The 16,256-nt window shown below is 50.8% G+C and overlaps 1 protein-coding gene across 2 annotated transcripts in view; it reads right to left on the bottom strand.

Annotated features, from left to right (window-relative positions):
- ZNF282 (zinc finger protein 282) overlaps positions 1–13,403 on the bottom strand; it is a 30,541-nt gene extending 17,138 nt beyond the window's left edge. Inside the window, exons 1-4 of one of the 2 annotated variants that reach the window (XM_023225472.3) lie at positions 13,045–13,403; positions 10,053–10,472; positions 1,822–1,948; positions 1,159–1,278 (exon numbers count right to left, since the gene is read on the bottom strand). In XM_023225472.3, coding sequence (XP_023081240.1) covers positions 1,159–1,278; positions 1,822–1,948; positions 10,053–10,472; positions 13,045–13,209 — 832 coding nt within the window. In that variant the 5' untranslated portion in view covers positions 13,210–13,403. The remainder of the gene's footprint in view (positions 1–1,158; positions 1,279–1,821; positions 1,949–10,052; positions 10,473–13,044) is intronic. The other variant, XM_023225471.1, reaches the window with a different exon arrangement.
- Between the last annotated feature and the right edge of the window lie 2,853 nt (positions 13,404–16,256).

The raw sequence follows: 16,256 nt of genomic DNA, 5'->3' as shown, positions 1-16,256 counted from the left end.
ATCACATCTCAATAAAAAGGAAAGATTGGGAATGGGAGGAGGGGAGAGAGTGGCCTTGAGAGCTGCCTTCTAAGGTGAGTTTCAGGAAAACGTTCTCCACTTAAAAACAAGGGAGGACACGGCCGGGCGCAGTGGCTCACGCCTGTAATCCTAGCATTTTGGGAGGCTGAGGCGAGTGGATCACTTGAGGTCAGGAGTTCAAGACCAGCCTGGCCAACATGGCGAAACCCCATCTCTACTAAAAATACAAAAATTATTTTTTTGTATTTTTACAAATACAAAAGCTGGGCATGGTGGCGTACGCCTGTAATCCCAGCTACTCAGCAGGCTGAGGTTGCAGTGAGCTGAGATTGCACCACTGCATTCTAGCCTGACCCACAGAGCGAGACTCCGTCTCAAAGAAACAAAAAAAAAACAAAAAACAAAAAACAAAAAAACAAGAGAGGACAGAGGGCCCAGACCGGCAAAAGTTCCTCCAATGAAGTAGAGAACACAGTTTGAGCACCAGATTTCACCTAGTCCAACAATGCTCAGGAAAGCTGGCCCTGAGGAAGGATTTCCAAGGCAGAGGTAGGCCTAGAACCCTGGGCCTTCCACCCCAGCAAGAGCTCATCAAGTGTGATGTGTTCAACAGGCCCGATTTCCTCAGGCTTAAGATTCCTTCTTGAGTGAGTCAAGTGCCCTGCAGGGCAAGCCTGCAGGTAAGCCGCGTGTGTTGGCCTAAGAATGAGGTGATGACACTGCACATTAGGCTGAGCAATAAGTGACGGGCCAGGCCGGGGCAAAACCCCGCATGTGCCACAGACTCCATTTTCCCTCCTCTGTCAGCCTCTCTGAGCCCGGGCCTGGGGCCTCTCTCTGTAGTTCCACGTCAGGCCCGGGCGGTAGCGTAAGCCTAAGCCCTTCCTCGTCTCTCCACCCAGCTTACCTGTGAGTCCAGAGCTATGCGGCTTTAACAAACCAAACGACAAATATCCGGGGTGCTATTCTGAGTCCTGAGATCTCTTCCTGCAAGTGACCACCAAATTTCAACTGTGGCTGAACTGGCCCCTGGCAGCCACCCAAGAGCCTCGCCCCATGGTGCATACACAGTGGTGCGGGCCGCCGGCTGTCCTCTCTTGCCCTTCCCTGGACCCTGCACTCTTCTGCTGCCATCACCTGCATCGGGATCCATTGAGATTTCTCTCTCTTCGGGGTGGCGCTGCTCCCACACACAAGGCTCTTCCCTGGGCTCAGGCTGGGCCGGAGCATCTGGCTTGGGGACTGGGCCCTCGGCGTCTGGAAGTGAGGAGGAGGGAGGGAAAGACTGCGTGAAGTTGACCAACACATCCAGCAAGGGGACAGGAGAACTCTCCGCTACCCCATCTCCCCCTCTCCACCTGGGTGTCCCGCTTTGGCAGCAGTTATGCAAGTTAGGCAGGTAATCTCTTATGAAGAACCTTGAAAACGAGTCGATAGATTCTCAAATTTCTACTGTAGGAAGAGCTGGCCTCTGAAAGCCAACATGAGACCAGCTATGGCTCACCCTGGACTGCTGGGATGTGGGGCGTGGTGAGGTGCAAATGGTGCTGTTTTACTGTAATCCAACGTGGTAGTGTTGTAACGTTGAGTTCTATGGTAATGGGCCCTGTTATTGGGTTTTAAATTTTTATCCTATTGTAAACTGTTCTATTTTACTAGCATTATAAGCAAATGGTTTTCTGAGTTTCCATTACATAAAAACATGAAACAACCTGCCTAGGCGGTGCTAACGTGGACGAATAAGCATTTCACAACCCTCTGCAGAGATGGCTCACCAAAGAGGAGAGAAGGCGTCCTTACCCAGGGACATGAGGGTTTTGTAGTTCTCCTTCACAAGGTTGTTATAAAGCTCCTTCTGCCATTCGTCCAAGTTCTTCCACTCATCCTCGGAGAAGTACACAGCAATGTCGACAAAAGTCACTGGAACCTAAGCCAACAAGCAATTAATCTAGTGCCTCCTGCTTGCTCCTCCCCACCACCTCCCCTTCTCCTGCGGGCCACAGGACCCACTCCCCACCAAAGCCTGGCCTTTGCTCTCTGTGGTTCCCCAGTCCCCAACGTCCATCTCAGTGGAGTCAGTCCTCTCTGTCCCGGACCTTCTCATGCTTTCAATAACACAGATGGTCAACCCTGCCTTTTTAGAAATAGCATTTAGCCACATCCATTGTTATTTCACTTTTAGGTCAACTGGATACCTGAGGGTAAAGAGCAGTCAATATGCTTCTTTTGATATTCAGGGTGACAGAGGGGTGGCAGGTTCTCAGAGTGGGTATCCGTGAGCCAAGTAGAGTAAAACCTGGTTACCAAACCTGTATTTCAGGTCAGGTCACCTCTATGTACACAGTTACCTCTTTGTCAGCAAAGCATGTAAAATCTGAGGCCTGTGCTAAGGTTCAGAACCTTGGTCCACTTCGTTCACTGCTCTATCTTGATCATTCAAGGAGCATACAGTAGGGAATCAATAAATACTTGAGTGTGCTGCACAGTGGGTGCCAATACCAGGAAGCTCCACTGCAGCCCGAGTCATCACGTGGTGTCAGTCACTTGTCAGACTGATGACAAGTGTGTTCGGATCTGTTACAGAAAGCTGATTTCAGTTTGCAATCACTCACTTTGGCCACTCATCAGCACGACCTCAACTTGGACCGAATTGTCCAAAATCGTTTCACTTCCATGACTTTGATAACTGACCTTCCTTCTCTGGACACACAGCCTTCCCTCTTACCACTTTCACATTCCGACTGAACCAGCCTTTCAGTCTGAAATCTAACCCCTCAATCCTCCCCTATCCCATGATTACACTCCATTCGTCTATGTATTTCATTTACAGGGCCAAAACTGGCCTGTATGGCACCTTGGGGTGAGTTAGAAAAAGACACCAGGACAGGCGCGGTGGCTCAAGCCTGTAATCCCAGCACTTTGGGAGGCCGAGATGGGTGGATCACGAGGTCAGGAGATCAAGACCATCCTGGCTAACACGGTGAAACCCCGTCTCTACTAAAAAAATACAAAAAACTGGCCGGGCGCGGTGGCTCAAGCCTGTAATCCCAGCACTTTGGGAAGCCGAGACGGGCGGATCACGAGGTCAGGAGATCGAGACCATCCTGGCTAACATGGTGAAACCCCGTCTCTACTAAAAAATACAAAAAACTAGCCGGGCGAGGCGGCGGGCGCCTGTAGTCCCAGCTACTCGGGAGGTTGAGGCAGGAGAATGGTGTAAACTCGGGAGGCGGAGCTTGCAGTGAGCCACGATCCGGCCACTGCACTCCAGCCTAGGCGACAGAGCGAGACTCCGTCTCAAAAACAAACAAACAAACAAACAAACAAAAAAAAACTAGCCGGGCGAGGTGGTGGGCGCCTGTAGTCCCAGCTACTCGGGAGGCTGAGGCAGGAGAATAGCGTGAACCTGGAAGGCGGAGCTTGCAGTGAGCTGAGATCCGGCCACTGCACTCCAGCCTGGGCAACAGAGCGAGACTCCGTCTCAAAAAAAAAAAGACACCAAAGTCAAGAGCACAGCTACCGCTACTCAGCATGGTGAGTGGGCAGCACCTTTATGTAAGTTAGAAATGTCAGCCCTTTTACCAGGTGCTTGTAACTCTGAGAATGCCATGTGTAGCTGTGATGTCTACACCTCAGTGCCATGCTCCATCCCTACGGACTGACGACTCACTGTCCATCTTTACAATCAGAACTAGAACCTTTAATTCCTGGACCTTCCACCAGATGCAGGAAAAGCCCCAACCTGGGAAAATTAATACAGATCCCTTTCTTCATTTCATATGTATTTATTTATTGAGAAGGAGTCTTACTGTCGCCCAGACTGGAGTGCAATGACATGATACCAGCTCACTGCAACCTCTGCTTCCCGAGCTCAAGTGATTCTCCTGTCTCAGCCTCCCGAGTAGCTGGGATTATAGGCGCTTGCCACCACGCCCGGCTAATTTTCGTATTTTTAGTAGAGACGGGGTTTCACCATATTGGCCAGGCTGGTCCCAGTAGCTGAGACTACAGGCACGCACCACCACACCAGGCTAATTTTTTTTTTTTTTTTTGTATTTTAGTAGAGACGGGGTTTCACCATGTTAACCAGGATGGTCTCAATCTCCTGACCTCATAATCTGCCTGCCTTGGCCTCCGGAAGTGTTGGGATTACAGGTGCGAGCATCCCCTTTCTTCATTTTAATTCTCTGTTACTAGAACTCCACAGAAGACAGCCACCACCAATTCATACTGCTGTCTCATGGCTGCTTCAGAAGCTTCTTGTTTGTCTCTTGCTGACACCTTGCTATGTTCCCCGGGAGGCTTGTTTCAAACATTTCATTCTCCCAGACCTTTAAGTGACCTCCCACATCTGTCTGTCTTTGATCTCAGGTAGGCGCCGGCAGGCTCCTTCCTTGCCCGTCTCCTTGCCAATCCAAGGCCACCAGCATGTGCCCTTCACCTCTTCCTCCACCTCCTGCCTGTGAAGCTTAATCCAAATAATCCTTCTCATCGACATCATCAGTTTCTCCCTCTCCACTGGCTCCGTCCCTTCAGGGTCATTCCAACCTCAGAAAACCCTTCCCGCAAAACCCTGCTTGCTTAGGTCACTCTGCCTTCTCCATTCACTGGGAACTTCCCAAGAGACACATTCTGTTTTTTTCCTCTTCACCATCTATGCATTCTTCACTCCCTTAGACTCTGCCTCTGTACCCTCCCTTCTCTGAAACCACACTCTGGAAGATCATCAGCGACCTTCTGTTGAAATTCTCAACATTTTTGACCTCTTTGAAAAAGGTCAGATGGTCTTTCTAGAATTTTATCCTGCTTGGTTCCTGTAACTATGTTGCCTCCCGTCCATCTGGCACATGTCTTCTTTACTTTTTCCTTCCTCCCCCAAGACCACGTGCCTCCCCCGGAACAGCTGAGTGAGTGAGCCATGCTGGAATCAGGCCCTTCAGCCCCAGTCAAACCTTCGGATAACTGCTGCCCCATTCAATAGCTTGACCGTAACCTCCTGGGACTCTGAGCCAGAACCACTCACCTACGCTGCTCCCCAGTTCCTGACCCACAGAAATGGTGAGATGATAAATAATTATTTTTTTAGGCTGGGCTGCTGTGTTTCGGGGTAATCTGTTATACAGCAACAGGTAACTAACACAACAATCTACATAGTGTTGTCCCACAAATAAAGTTAATTAATCCTCACAACTCCATGAAGTAAGCACATTATCATCTTCATTTTATTGACAATAACCCTGAAACTTAGAGAAACCAGCTGGGAATTTACTGAATTGTTTATATTTCACTTCCTTCAAAAGAGGAATTGAGGAGGCTCAGAAACAACAAAAAACACTTTTGACCAATGATAGGAAAATCAGTACAAGCAGGCCTCATGCAGTGGCTCAAGCCTATAATCCCAACATTTTGGGAAGCCGAGGCAGGAAGACAGCTTGAGCCCAGAAGTTAAAGACCAGCCTCAGCAACATAGCAAGACCCTGTCACTACAAAGAATAAAAATAAATAAAAAACTTAACTGGGTGTGGTGGCATGTGCCTGTAGTCCTAATTAATTGAGAGACTGAGGTGGAAGGATTGCTTGAGCCCAGGAGTTCAAAGTTACATGAACTATGATTGTATAACTGTACTCCAGCCTGGATGACAATGTGAGACCGTACCAGAAAAACAAAAAGCAAAACCAGTATACGGCGAAGTCAGGATTTAAACGCAAGTCCTTTAATTCCAGACCCCAAAACCATTTCATTATTCTGTAAGAGCCCTTGTCAAGTCAAGTCTACTCTAATGCCTAATCCAATGCACAGAACACATCACAGTGCCACACAAGGATATGCGCTGAGACACACAGTGCAGACAAAAGAAAAGGGTATTGTGTACGTAGATGCTGATTGTGCTAGACAAGCGACGTATGCAAAACCACACTAAAAACCAGCCTGTGTGGCTGCAGTGCCAGGAAAGGTTTGGCAGAGGAACCAGAGCCACTATTACAAGTCAGTTCTGTGAAGCCTCAATGAGTAACGTCAAACAACTCCTCTGGCAAAGTCACCGGGTTGGTTGCCTCAGCAGACACGGAGACATACAAGACCTGGTCCCTGCCAGGAAGCTGTTAGCTCTCCAGCTGGAGAGAGGCACTCCACAAACATTTTTGCATACCGGCCTAAGCCAGGTACCATTCCAGGCACAGGGATACAGCAGGCAACCGAGCAGAATTTACACTCTGGTTGGGGAAAACCAACCAAGAAGACAAAAAAAGGATTATACTTAATAATAATATCTTAAGGCCAGGTGCAGTGGTTCACGCCTGTAATCCCAGCACTTTGGGAGGCTGAGGAGGATGGATCACTTGAGGTCAGGGGTTCAAAACCAGCCTGGACAACATGGGGAAACCCTGTCTCTACTAAAAAATACAAAAATTAGCCAGGTCTGGTGGCACGTGCCTGTAATGCCAGCTACTTGGGAGACTGAGGAAGGAGAATCGCTTGAACCCGGGAGGCAGAAGTTGCAGTGAGCCAAGACTGCTCCACTGCACTCTAGCCTGGGTGACAGAGCAAGAGTCTGTCAGAAGAAGAAGAAAGGAAGAAGAAAGGAGGAAGAAGAAGAAGAAGAAGAAGAGGAAGAGGAAGAGGAAGAGGAAGAGGAAGAAGAAGAAGAAGATCTTAAATATTTAAGATGTCAATGGCAAAAGTGCTTTGGAGAAAATTCGAGTAAGGGCAGAGAGAAGAGCGTGCTGAGGGGGCGTAGTTCTTTTATATAGGATGGTTGTGGAAGGGCCCGCTGATGAAGTGGCACCTGAGCAGACCCTGATGGAAGAGGAGGCAAGGACAGCCATGCAGATATTCAGGGCAGGAGCTTCTCAGCGGAGAGTCCCTGAGCTGGGGGCACGCGTGGTGTGCTGGCAGAACAGCACAGATGGGAGCGGGCAGGAGGGAGTGGATGGAAAGGTCAGAGAGGCAGGGAAAGACAGCGTGGGCCATAAACAGACATGGGCTTTTATTCTAATCAGATGGGAAGCCATTTGAGAGGTGGTTTTTGTTTTTTTTGAGACAGATTCTTACTTTGTCACCCAGGCTGGAGTGCAGTAGTAAGATCTCAGCTCATTACAGCCTCTGCCTCCCAGGTTCAAGCAATTCTTCTGCCTCAGCCTCCTGAGTAGCTGGAATTACAGGCGCCTGCCACCACGCCCAGCAAATCTTTGTATTTTTTAGTAGAGGTGGGGATTCATCATGTTGGCTGGGCTGGTCTTGAACTCCTGACCTCACATGAGCCACCTGCCTTGGCCTTCCAAAGTGCTGGGATTACGGGCATGAGCCAAAACCGTGTCCGGCCATTTGGGAGGTTTAAGCAGAGGTGTGATGTGACTGCTTCACATTTTCAAAGGATCACTCTGGCTGCTGTGTTAAGATAGACTATATGGGTTAAGGGGACAAGGATGAAGACAATGAGACCCACCAGGAGGCCATGGCAAAAATCAGATGAAAGACCATGGTGCCTGGGACCAGACGATGGCGATGGGAGTGGAGTGGTGAGGAGTGGCCAGGTTGTGGATATATTCTGAAGAAAACTCAGGGTATTTACTAATAGATTGGAAGCAGGGTGTGAGAAAGAGAGGAGACAAGTATGACTCCAAGTGGCCTGAGCACTTGAAAGGATGGAACCATCCGTCACCAATGGAGATGAGGACAACTGCAGGTAGAACAGGTCCCAGGCAGATGGCCCGCAGTTCACTTTGGACATGTTAAATCTAAGATTTACTGACATCCAAATGAATTAATAGGTAGGAATGTGAATCTGGCATTCCAGAAAGAAAGCTGGGCAACATATAGAAAGAAAGGGGGCAGGGGAGAGAAAGCATCTGTTTGGGAGGTGACAGCATACAGATTGCTTTTAATCCTGTGAAACTAGCTGGGCGCGGTGGCTCACGCCTGTAATCTCAGCACTTTGGGAGGCCGAGGCGGGTGGATCACCTGAGGTCAGGAGTTCAAGATCTGCCTGGCCAACATGGTGAAACCCCATCTCCACTAAAAATACAAAAAATTAGCCCAGCATGGTGGCAGATGCCTGTAGTCCCACCTACTAGGGAGGCTGACGCAGGAGAATCACTTGAACCCCAGAGGCAGAGGTTGCAGTGAGCCGAGATCATGCCACTGCACTCCAGTCTGGGTAACAGAGTAGGACTCATTTATTTATTTATGTGTCTCAAACATAAATAAATAAATAATAAAGACTGTGAGACGGGATGCAGTCATGAGGGAGGAGAGTGAATAAAGAGCAAAAGGCCAAGACAGAGGTCTGGCCCACTCCATGCATTAGAAAGCTGGCCAAAGGAGGCAAAATTGGCAAACAGTGAGACAGAGCAGCTGGTGAGGTAGGAAAAGAATCAACAGAGAGAGGTGTCCCAGAAGCCACAGCAAGGGGTTTCAAGGAGAGACTGGTCACCTACACACAATGCTGCTGATGGGGCAGGGAGGATGAAGACCGAGAAGCGACCACTGGCTGAAACACCACGGACATCATTAGTGTGCAAAAGCCTGATCAGAGTGCGTTCCAGAAAGATCCAGTTACCAATCAACTGGAATACTGAGAATAGAGGAACATGTGAAATGAGACCACGGGGGATGCAATCAGTGGAATCCAGACAATGAGATGCAAAACAGGACAGATGGTTCAATTCCTTCCAGATAAACTGAAAGGAAAAATAATAGATGGAAGAGATGCCTGCAGATGAAAAAAGACTTAAGAGACATCTCAAACATAATGTGTGGACATTACTTGAATCCTAATTCAAACTAAAAAAACATTTTTTTAATTGAAACAACTGAAAATCTAATCACTGACTAGATAGTGATCTAGGCTGAAGCTTTTACTATGGTGGTGGTGGTAATAACATTGAGGTTATCACTTAAAAAAAAAAAGTCCTTACTTTTTGAGCTAATACTGACATATTTGCAAAGGAAATGATTGATGTCTGGGGTTTGCTTCAAAATAAAATGCGAGTGGGGAAGTGGGCAGGGATTTAGGGGAAACAAGACTGGCCAAGAGTTGGCAGCTAATGAAGCTGGAAGTTGGGTACATGGGGACCCATTATACTATTCTATCTACTTTTATTTGAATATTCTATAATAAAGAGAAGTGGGAAAGAGAGGGAAGGAGAGAAAATGGGGAAGAAAGAATTGGAGATAACAAGTATAGACAACTCTTTCAAGGGATTCTGCTCTAAAGAGGAGTGGAGGAATGAGGCACCAATACAGGTAGATGCAGGGCCCAGGGAGGTTTTCTGTAAAAGATGGATAGCAGGACAGAACAGTCACATGCTGGTGGGAACAGCCCAGCAGAGAGGGGAGAACTGATGACTCAGAAGAGAAAGGAGAGAGACGCTGGGGTGACCTCCTGGGTGGGCAGGGGACGTCAAGCCACAGGAACAAGGGGAAGCAGAGGCTGTGGCCACCGAGCAGCAGACAGAAGAACAAGCTGGCTGCATGTGGACGCCTCTTCTGAGTGACTGTTCTCTCAGTGAAAGGAAAAGCAGTGTTGAGGATCCGGGAGGAAAGCAGGAGAGGGAATGGAATAAGAAACAGAGGGTGTGTTCTGAACTTTAAGAAGGGCCCCCCTGAGGTCAGTGACCATGACTTGAAAGCAATTCCAGGCAGCCTGGTTTGAGGCGCAATTCCAGCCACATTCCGGTGAGCATATACCAAGGCAGCCAATGACACGTGGTCGTTGGTAGGTGTCAAGCGGGCAAACCCAGGAGTGAAGAGCTGCAGGAACTTGCAATCAGACAACTCAGAGGAGTCCAGGAACAGCGAGAGCAAAGACTCCCAGACAGAAATGCAGACTATGGGGAATGAATGGAGTACGCCTTGCTGGGGTAGAACATTCAAGACCAGGTTGTTTTAGTGGAAACAGGCTTTAAGAACACTGAAATTGGAAAACAGGGAGCCAGAGAAGTTTATGAGAAGGGCTGACAAAATGAAACCAAGGATTTTATTCACCTGTGCTGTTCCTCACCTCCATCCCTGCCCGGGGACCGCCACATACCTTGGGGGCCTCCCCCTTGCTGCCCGGGGGCAGCCGCAGGACCCAGAAGTTCCTGTTGCGCAGCAGGTTCTCCAAGTTCTCCAGCCGCCTCTGCAGCAGCCCGTACTCCTGCAGCAGGGTTCCCAGCACAGCCCACTTGCTCTCCATGTGGTTCCCAAATTCCACGGCCGTCTTTTCGCAGTCGGCCAGCTTCTTCTCGGCTGTCCCTGTGCGCCCCTCCAGGTTCAGCAGCTGGCTGGCCTGGGCATCCACCTTCCTCTCCACAGCCTGAATGGCAGCCACCACAGTCCAGAGTGAGATCTCTGCTGTGGGCAACTGGGGCTCTCGCATCATGCGGTCGGGGAAGACAGGTGCCCTATCTGGAAAGGGTGGGAACTGAAAAGGCATTGGCCGCCGGGCATCCATGTCCCATTCTTGAGCCTGTATGTGGAGGGAGAAAGCGACAACCCAGGATGAGACCTTGTGTGAGCGGAAGAAGTCAGCTGGGAACACGGGTCAACTCATCAAATGCTACATGTTGTCTTTCTTCTGCCAACCCCACGTAATTCAGGATACACTAATGCTCCCAGCAACAGATACCCACCCACCCACCCACCCAACTTACCACTCTCCCATCTCCTGCCTAGGTGAGTCAGGCTGGTCACTAGTTCACCCACATTGACCCTTAGCAAGTTAAGGCTGTGACCCCTGCCTAAAATGTCACAGGCCACTTTCTCTGAATGGACCAACTGATTTCTTCAAGAGCTAGGCTTAATGACAAACTTTGTATTTGCCTAGTGTTTTATGTTTCCAAGAACTTTGATGTAGGTTATCTGACGTTAATCTTCCCAGCAATCTCTCAGCAGGTTAGGGCAAGAATGATGATCTCTGCCTTAATGATGAAACCGAAGCACAAGGAGGCAGCTGGTCACTCTGCAACACCTCCCTGCACTGCCAGCTGGGGCAGCTCTAGGTGCTGCAGGTAACAAAAAACACATTCCTGGCCAGGCATAGTGGCTCACACCTTCCCAGCACTTTGGGAGGCCAAGACAGGCAGCGCACTTGAGGTCAGGGGTTCAAGACCAGCCTGGCCAACGCAGCGAAACCCTGTCTCTACTAAAAACACAAAAATTAGCCGGGCGTGGTGGTGGGCTCCTGTAATCCCAGCTACTCGGGAGGCTGAGGCAGGAGAATCGCTTGAACCTGGGAAGCGGAGGTTGCAGTGAGCCGAGATGGTGCCACTGCACTGCAGCCTGGGCGACTGAGCAAGACTCCGTCTCGGAACAAACAAACAACAAAAAAAAACCCACCACATTCCTACCAGGGCTGCGGTCAAGGGAAAGACCAGAGAGCCTAAGCTAGGGTAGAAAAGCAGCTTCCCCCCTCCATATACAACTATTGTTTCATAAATATTTTCCAAACTGAAAATAGGTTCACCAAAAAAGGTCACTCATTAAAGGTGAAGAGGGGATGTCCCTCACACCCAAGAGGACCAAGAGAAAGAAAAACTCCTCCGGGACCCCTCCTTGCTTCCTGGGGAAGGGGTGCCCCATGGCCTGGGGACTCCCCCTTTTATCTTCCAGCACCGAGCCCTCACCCCACAAGGGTAGACTAATTGGTAGAGTTGAAAGCTGAGACCTGTGGCTAAGGGGGGCCGGTTGCGGCTGGTGACAGTTCACTGGTCATCTGGGACCTGGTGTCAGACTCAGGGCTCACTGGACCGCATGGGCTGGCAGCCGACTCTCCTTCACACCTGGGACAGGAGGAGGTGTCATTTTCTGTCCTCCTGATGGCTGCTGAAGGAGGCCCTCAGGCTAGGAAAAGGCGAGGCCTGCTGCTTGGGGTGATCTGGGCAGACCAGCTCCCCTCTCTGACTCAGAGCAGCCCCAGCTTCCTGAGACCTGCTCTGGGACAGGGCAGAGTGGAGAGCAGGGCCCTAGGATTGCCAGGCCCTGCTGAGTAAGAGGTGCTGGTATTTCCATCAAAAGCACCCATTCCTCCATCACGGAGGCTCCACTCCGCCCTAGCCCACAGAAGGGGACAGAGTCCACAGTAGAAGTTAAGAAAGTCCCGGGGCCCAGTTTAGTTTTCTCAGGTTTGAAGCCCTAACTCTGAAAATGATCAAACACAGCACAGCAGCTCCTGGCTCTCTCCTTAGCACCCGGCTCTGCTCACCCGGTGGTGAGCAGAGGCGCCCCTGAGGAGCCCAGCCCCAGGGTCGGCCCAGAGACTCTTCCCTAGGGAAGCTCTCAGGCCTCTCTGAGATCCACCTCGCCTGGTTTTATACCCAATTCTGGAGTACTGGTTCTGCCCACGGAGATCATCGATGAAGCCTGAAGAAATGCCTGGTGCTACTCTCACCCGGCAAAGACCCTGAGCTCTGCGACGAGGCAACGGTTCGGGAGTCTTAAAAGCTGCCCAGGCCATTCCAACATGCGGCCAAGTTTGTCAACCGCAGGAAAGACCCCAAAGTCACCTCTCCATGGCCCCTTCCCTGGATCACAGCTGGTGCAGGGGGAGAGTGAATTACTCATTACACTTGGTGAAAGGTGGTAATCAAACATTTAAAAAATCTCTCCGTCAGATTGGCCACCGTGTAAACACGAACGAGGCATTCACTCCTGCGGCCGGGCGTAAGCACTGCCCTAGAAGCCCTCCGCCGGCCGGGCGCAAAGGGAGCCCCGAGCCGGGGCTCAGCCACGGGGTCAGAGATCCGCCAGGTCCCGGAAAGGACGGTCCCGGCCCCCGCCCCGCGGGGCCTCCTCACTCGGGCCCGGCGATCGCTTCTCCGCGCCGCGCGGGCCAGGCCTGCCGCTCCGGGCCTGCGTCGGGCCCGCTCCGCCCTGCCCGCCGCGCAGCCCGGCCGTGCCCCGCCCGCCTCGGGCCTCGTCTGGGCGCGGGAGCTGGGAGGGCGCCGCAAGGCTCCCGGAGGGCTGCGCGGCCCGGTCCCGCGGCCCAGCCCGCGCCCCGCCCCCACGGCAGCGCGGCCATGGCGCCGGCGGGGCTCTCCCACCTGCATGGGCGGCATTCCCTCGGCCATTTCCCCGCGCAACGCCGGCTCCTGGTGGCAGACCTCCTCCGGGGGCAGAGCCTGGGCCCAGCTCCAGCTCCCGCTGTCCAGCCCCAGGCCCTGGATGCCCAGCTGCTGAGGCTGCGGCCGTGTTGACACAAACTGCATCCTGGGAGTGCTGTTCCCCGCTCGGGCCGGCCAGGGAGAAGAAGAACGTTTTCCAGGCGCCTTCCCCCTCTCCGGGGCCGGACAGCTCCATCTACAGCCCGTAGGAGCAAACAGTCCCCTTCGGCGGCGCTCCCCGCCCCTCCTCAGCCCGCGCGCCAGCCAATGGCCTCGGAGCTCCTGCCCGCCTGCGGGGACCGGCCGGGGCCACTCCCGGGCTGGGGCTGCCCCCGCCCCAAAGCTGAGAGGCGGCGGCCTGGTCCAGGGGTCAGGCCCCCTCAGTCTGGGATGGCCGACCTTAAAGGCCCAAACTATGCGAGGACCTGGACTGTGGGCTTGATTACTGTTAATTCTGCAAATGTATTGGGTATCCCGGGAGAAAATAGTGCCTGACCCTTTTGAAAATTTTGCAAGAATAATTCTGTCTTCAGACACTTTCTTCTGGCCGTCTGCCTTCCCTCACTCCTTTGCAGACTTTACCTCCCACTCCCCTTCTTCCCAGTCCAGATTTACCTGGTCCCATCCCAGAGCTTTTGCACTGTTATGGATGATAGAGAAGTGATTCATGCTAAGGTGTCAAAAAAGGGCTGAGCTCTTTCTCCCAGGTAAGGTGCAGTGCATTTTAACACTGGCCTCTTCAAACACCTTGAAATTGGGTTGGGCGTGGTGCCTCACACCTGTAATCTCAGCACTCTGAGAGGCTGAAGCAGGAAGATGGCTTGAGCCCGGGAGTTCGAGACCAGACTGAGCAACATATTGACACCCCATCCCTACAAAAAACAAAAATCAGCCGAGCGCGGTGGCTCACATCTGTAATCCCAGCACATTGGGAGGCTGAGGCAGGCGGATCACCTGAGGTCGGGAGTTCAAGACCAGCATGGCCAACATGGTGAAACCCCGTCTGTACTAAAAATACAAAAAGATTAGCCGGGCGTGGTGGCGTGGGCCTATAATCCTAGCTACTCGGGAGGCTGAGGCAAGAGAATCGCTTCAACCTGGGAAGCAGATGTTGCAGTGAGCCAAGATCGCACCAGTGCACTCCAGCCTGGGCAACAGAGCAAGACTCCATCTCAAAAAATAAATAAATACAATAAAAAATAAAAATTACCTGGGCATGATGGCTCATGCCTGTACTCCTAGTTACTCAGGAGGCTAAGGTTGGAGGATTGCTTGAGCCCAGGAGTTGGAGGTAGCAGTGAACTGTGATCGTGCCGTTGCACTCCAGCTTGGGCAGCATAGAAAACATCGTGTGTCAAATAAAAAAATAAATAAGGCCGGGCGCGGTGGCTCAAGCCTGTAATCCCAGCACTTTGGGAGGCCGAGACGGGCAGATCACGAGGTCAGGAGATCGAGACCATCCTGGCTAACACGGTGAAATCCCGTCTCTACTAAAAATACAAAAACTAGCTGGGCGAGGTGGCGGGCGCCTGTAGTCTCAGCTACTCGGGAGGCTGAGGCAGGAGAATGGCGTAAACCCGGGAGGCGGAGCTTGCAGTGAGCTGAGATCCGGCCACTGCATTCCAGTCCGGGGGACAGAGCAAGACTCCGCCTCAAAAAAAAAATAAATTAAATAAATAAATAAATAAATAAATCTTTAAATCGGGCAGGCATGGTGGCTCACACCTGTAATCCCAACACTTTGGAGGCCAAGGCTGAGGCCAGGAGTTTAAGACCAGCCTGGGTGACACAGCAAGACCCCTTCTCTACAAATAAAACCCTTTAAGGGCAGGTCAGCGTCACTTTGAAACATCAGGCCAGGTCAGAGGAGGGGCCAGTGTAAGCTGACGAAGATGGAGGAGGGGAAAATTCAGTCATTCCAAATGTATTTATTGAACACCTACTGTGTGCCAGGTACTGTTTAGGAAGAGGGTGAGCTTTGCGGTTGCATACGCCCGAGTTTAAATCCCGAAATCACCACTCACTAGCTATGACTTTGAGCAACTTATTTACCTTCTCTGAGCCTCACTCTCTTCCTATATAAATGAAGAAAATATTGGCAACTCTATTTTAATGTTGTAAAATTAGATGAGAATCGTGCCTAGCACATAGTGAGCATTCTGCAAAGATAGTTACCCCCCAAAGGTGTTTTTGTAATTATTCTCAAAATAGTATTTACTTTGTTTTCCTAAAGGACCAGTCCCTGTCTTGATAAGGAAGCGATCTCTAAGGCTCATCACCCTGTGTGGAGGCAGACCTGCTAGTACCTTTAAGTTCCACTGCACTTCGTAAAATAAAGGACATTATTGGCCTACGTGAGACATGTGCTTAGAGGGCCATATCCAGAAGAACAGTTATCAAGGACTTTCTCTGCTAGGCACACTTCCAGGACACAGAAATGAGTACTTCACAGACTTAAGATTATCCTCAAGGAGCTTATAGGCTAGTAAAGTCCATGCTCCCAGAAATCAGTGATTTCCTTCCCTGCTTCCTGGCCCTGACTATAAACATCACGTCCACTTTTATTAGAGCAACCAGGCAAGTCAAGTCTGAAAAGCTCTAGGCAAATTCATTTCCACCAGCGAGACACATTTCAGAACACATCTTCTGCACTACAGATTATCAACTATCTTTCCTCTTTCCTAGAGGTGATAAAGGCAGGACTAGGTTAGTCCCAAACATTTATGCTATCTTTTCAGTATAAAGCCTTTAAAATGACTTGCCTTCCTAAGCACTTAACTAGTTATAACGATGTCCCTTGTTACACAATAAGACATCACTGTAGTGTGTCTACTTCACATTTCTCCTTCACGAAGGGTGGACTTTCATGCAGCCATCAACACAAATCTTTAGCTCAGAGCTAGAGGTCCCATTCATTGTTAAGATAATCACTGCACTTTCGGAGGCCAAGGCGGGCAAATCATGAGGTCGGGAGTTTGAGACCAGCCTGGCCAATATGGTGAAACCCCATCTCTACTAAAAATACAAAAGTTAGCCGGGCATGGTGGTGTGCGCCTATAGTCCCAGCTACTCGGGAGGCTGAGGCAGAAGAATTGCTTGAGCCCAGGAGGTGGAGGTTGCAGTGAGCTGAGATCCTGCCACTGCACTCCAGC

This window comes from Piliocolobus tephrosceles, chromosome 8 (genome assembly GCF_002776525.5).
Source record: "Piliocolobus tephrosceles isolate RC106 chromosome 8, ASM277652v3, whole genome shotgun sequence".
In the NCBI taxonomy this organism is placed as follows: domain Eukaryota; kingdom Metazoa; phylum Chordata; class Mammalia; order Primates; family Cercopithecidae; genus Piliocolobus; species Piliocolobus tephrosceles.
Note: the sequence above shows the minus strand (reverse complement) of the source record. Positions and strands in the feature narration are given on the sequence as shown.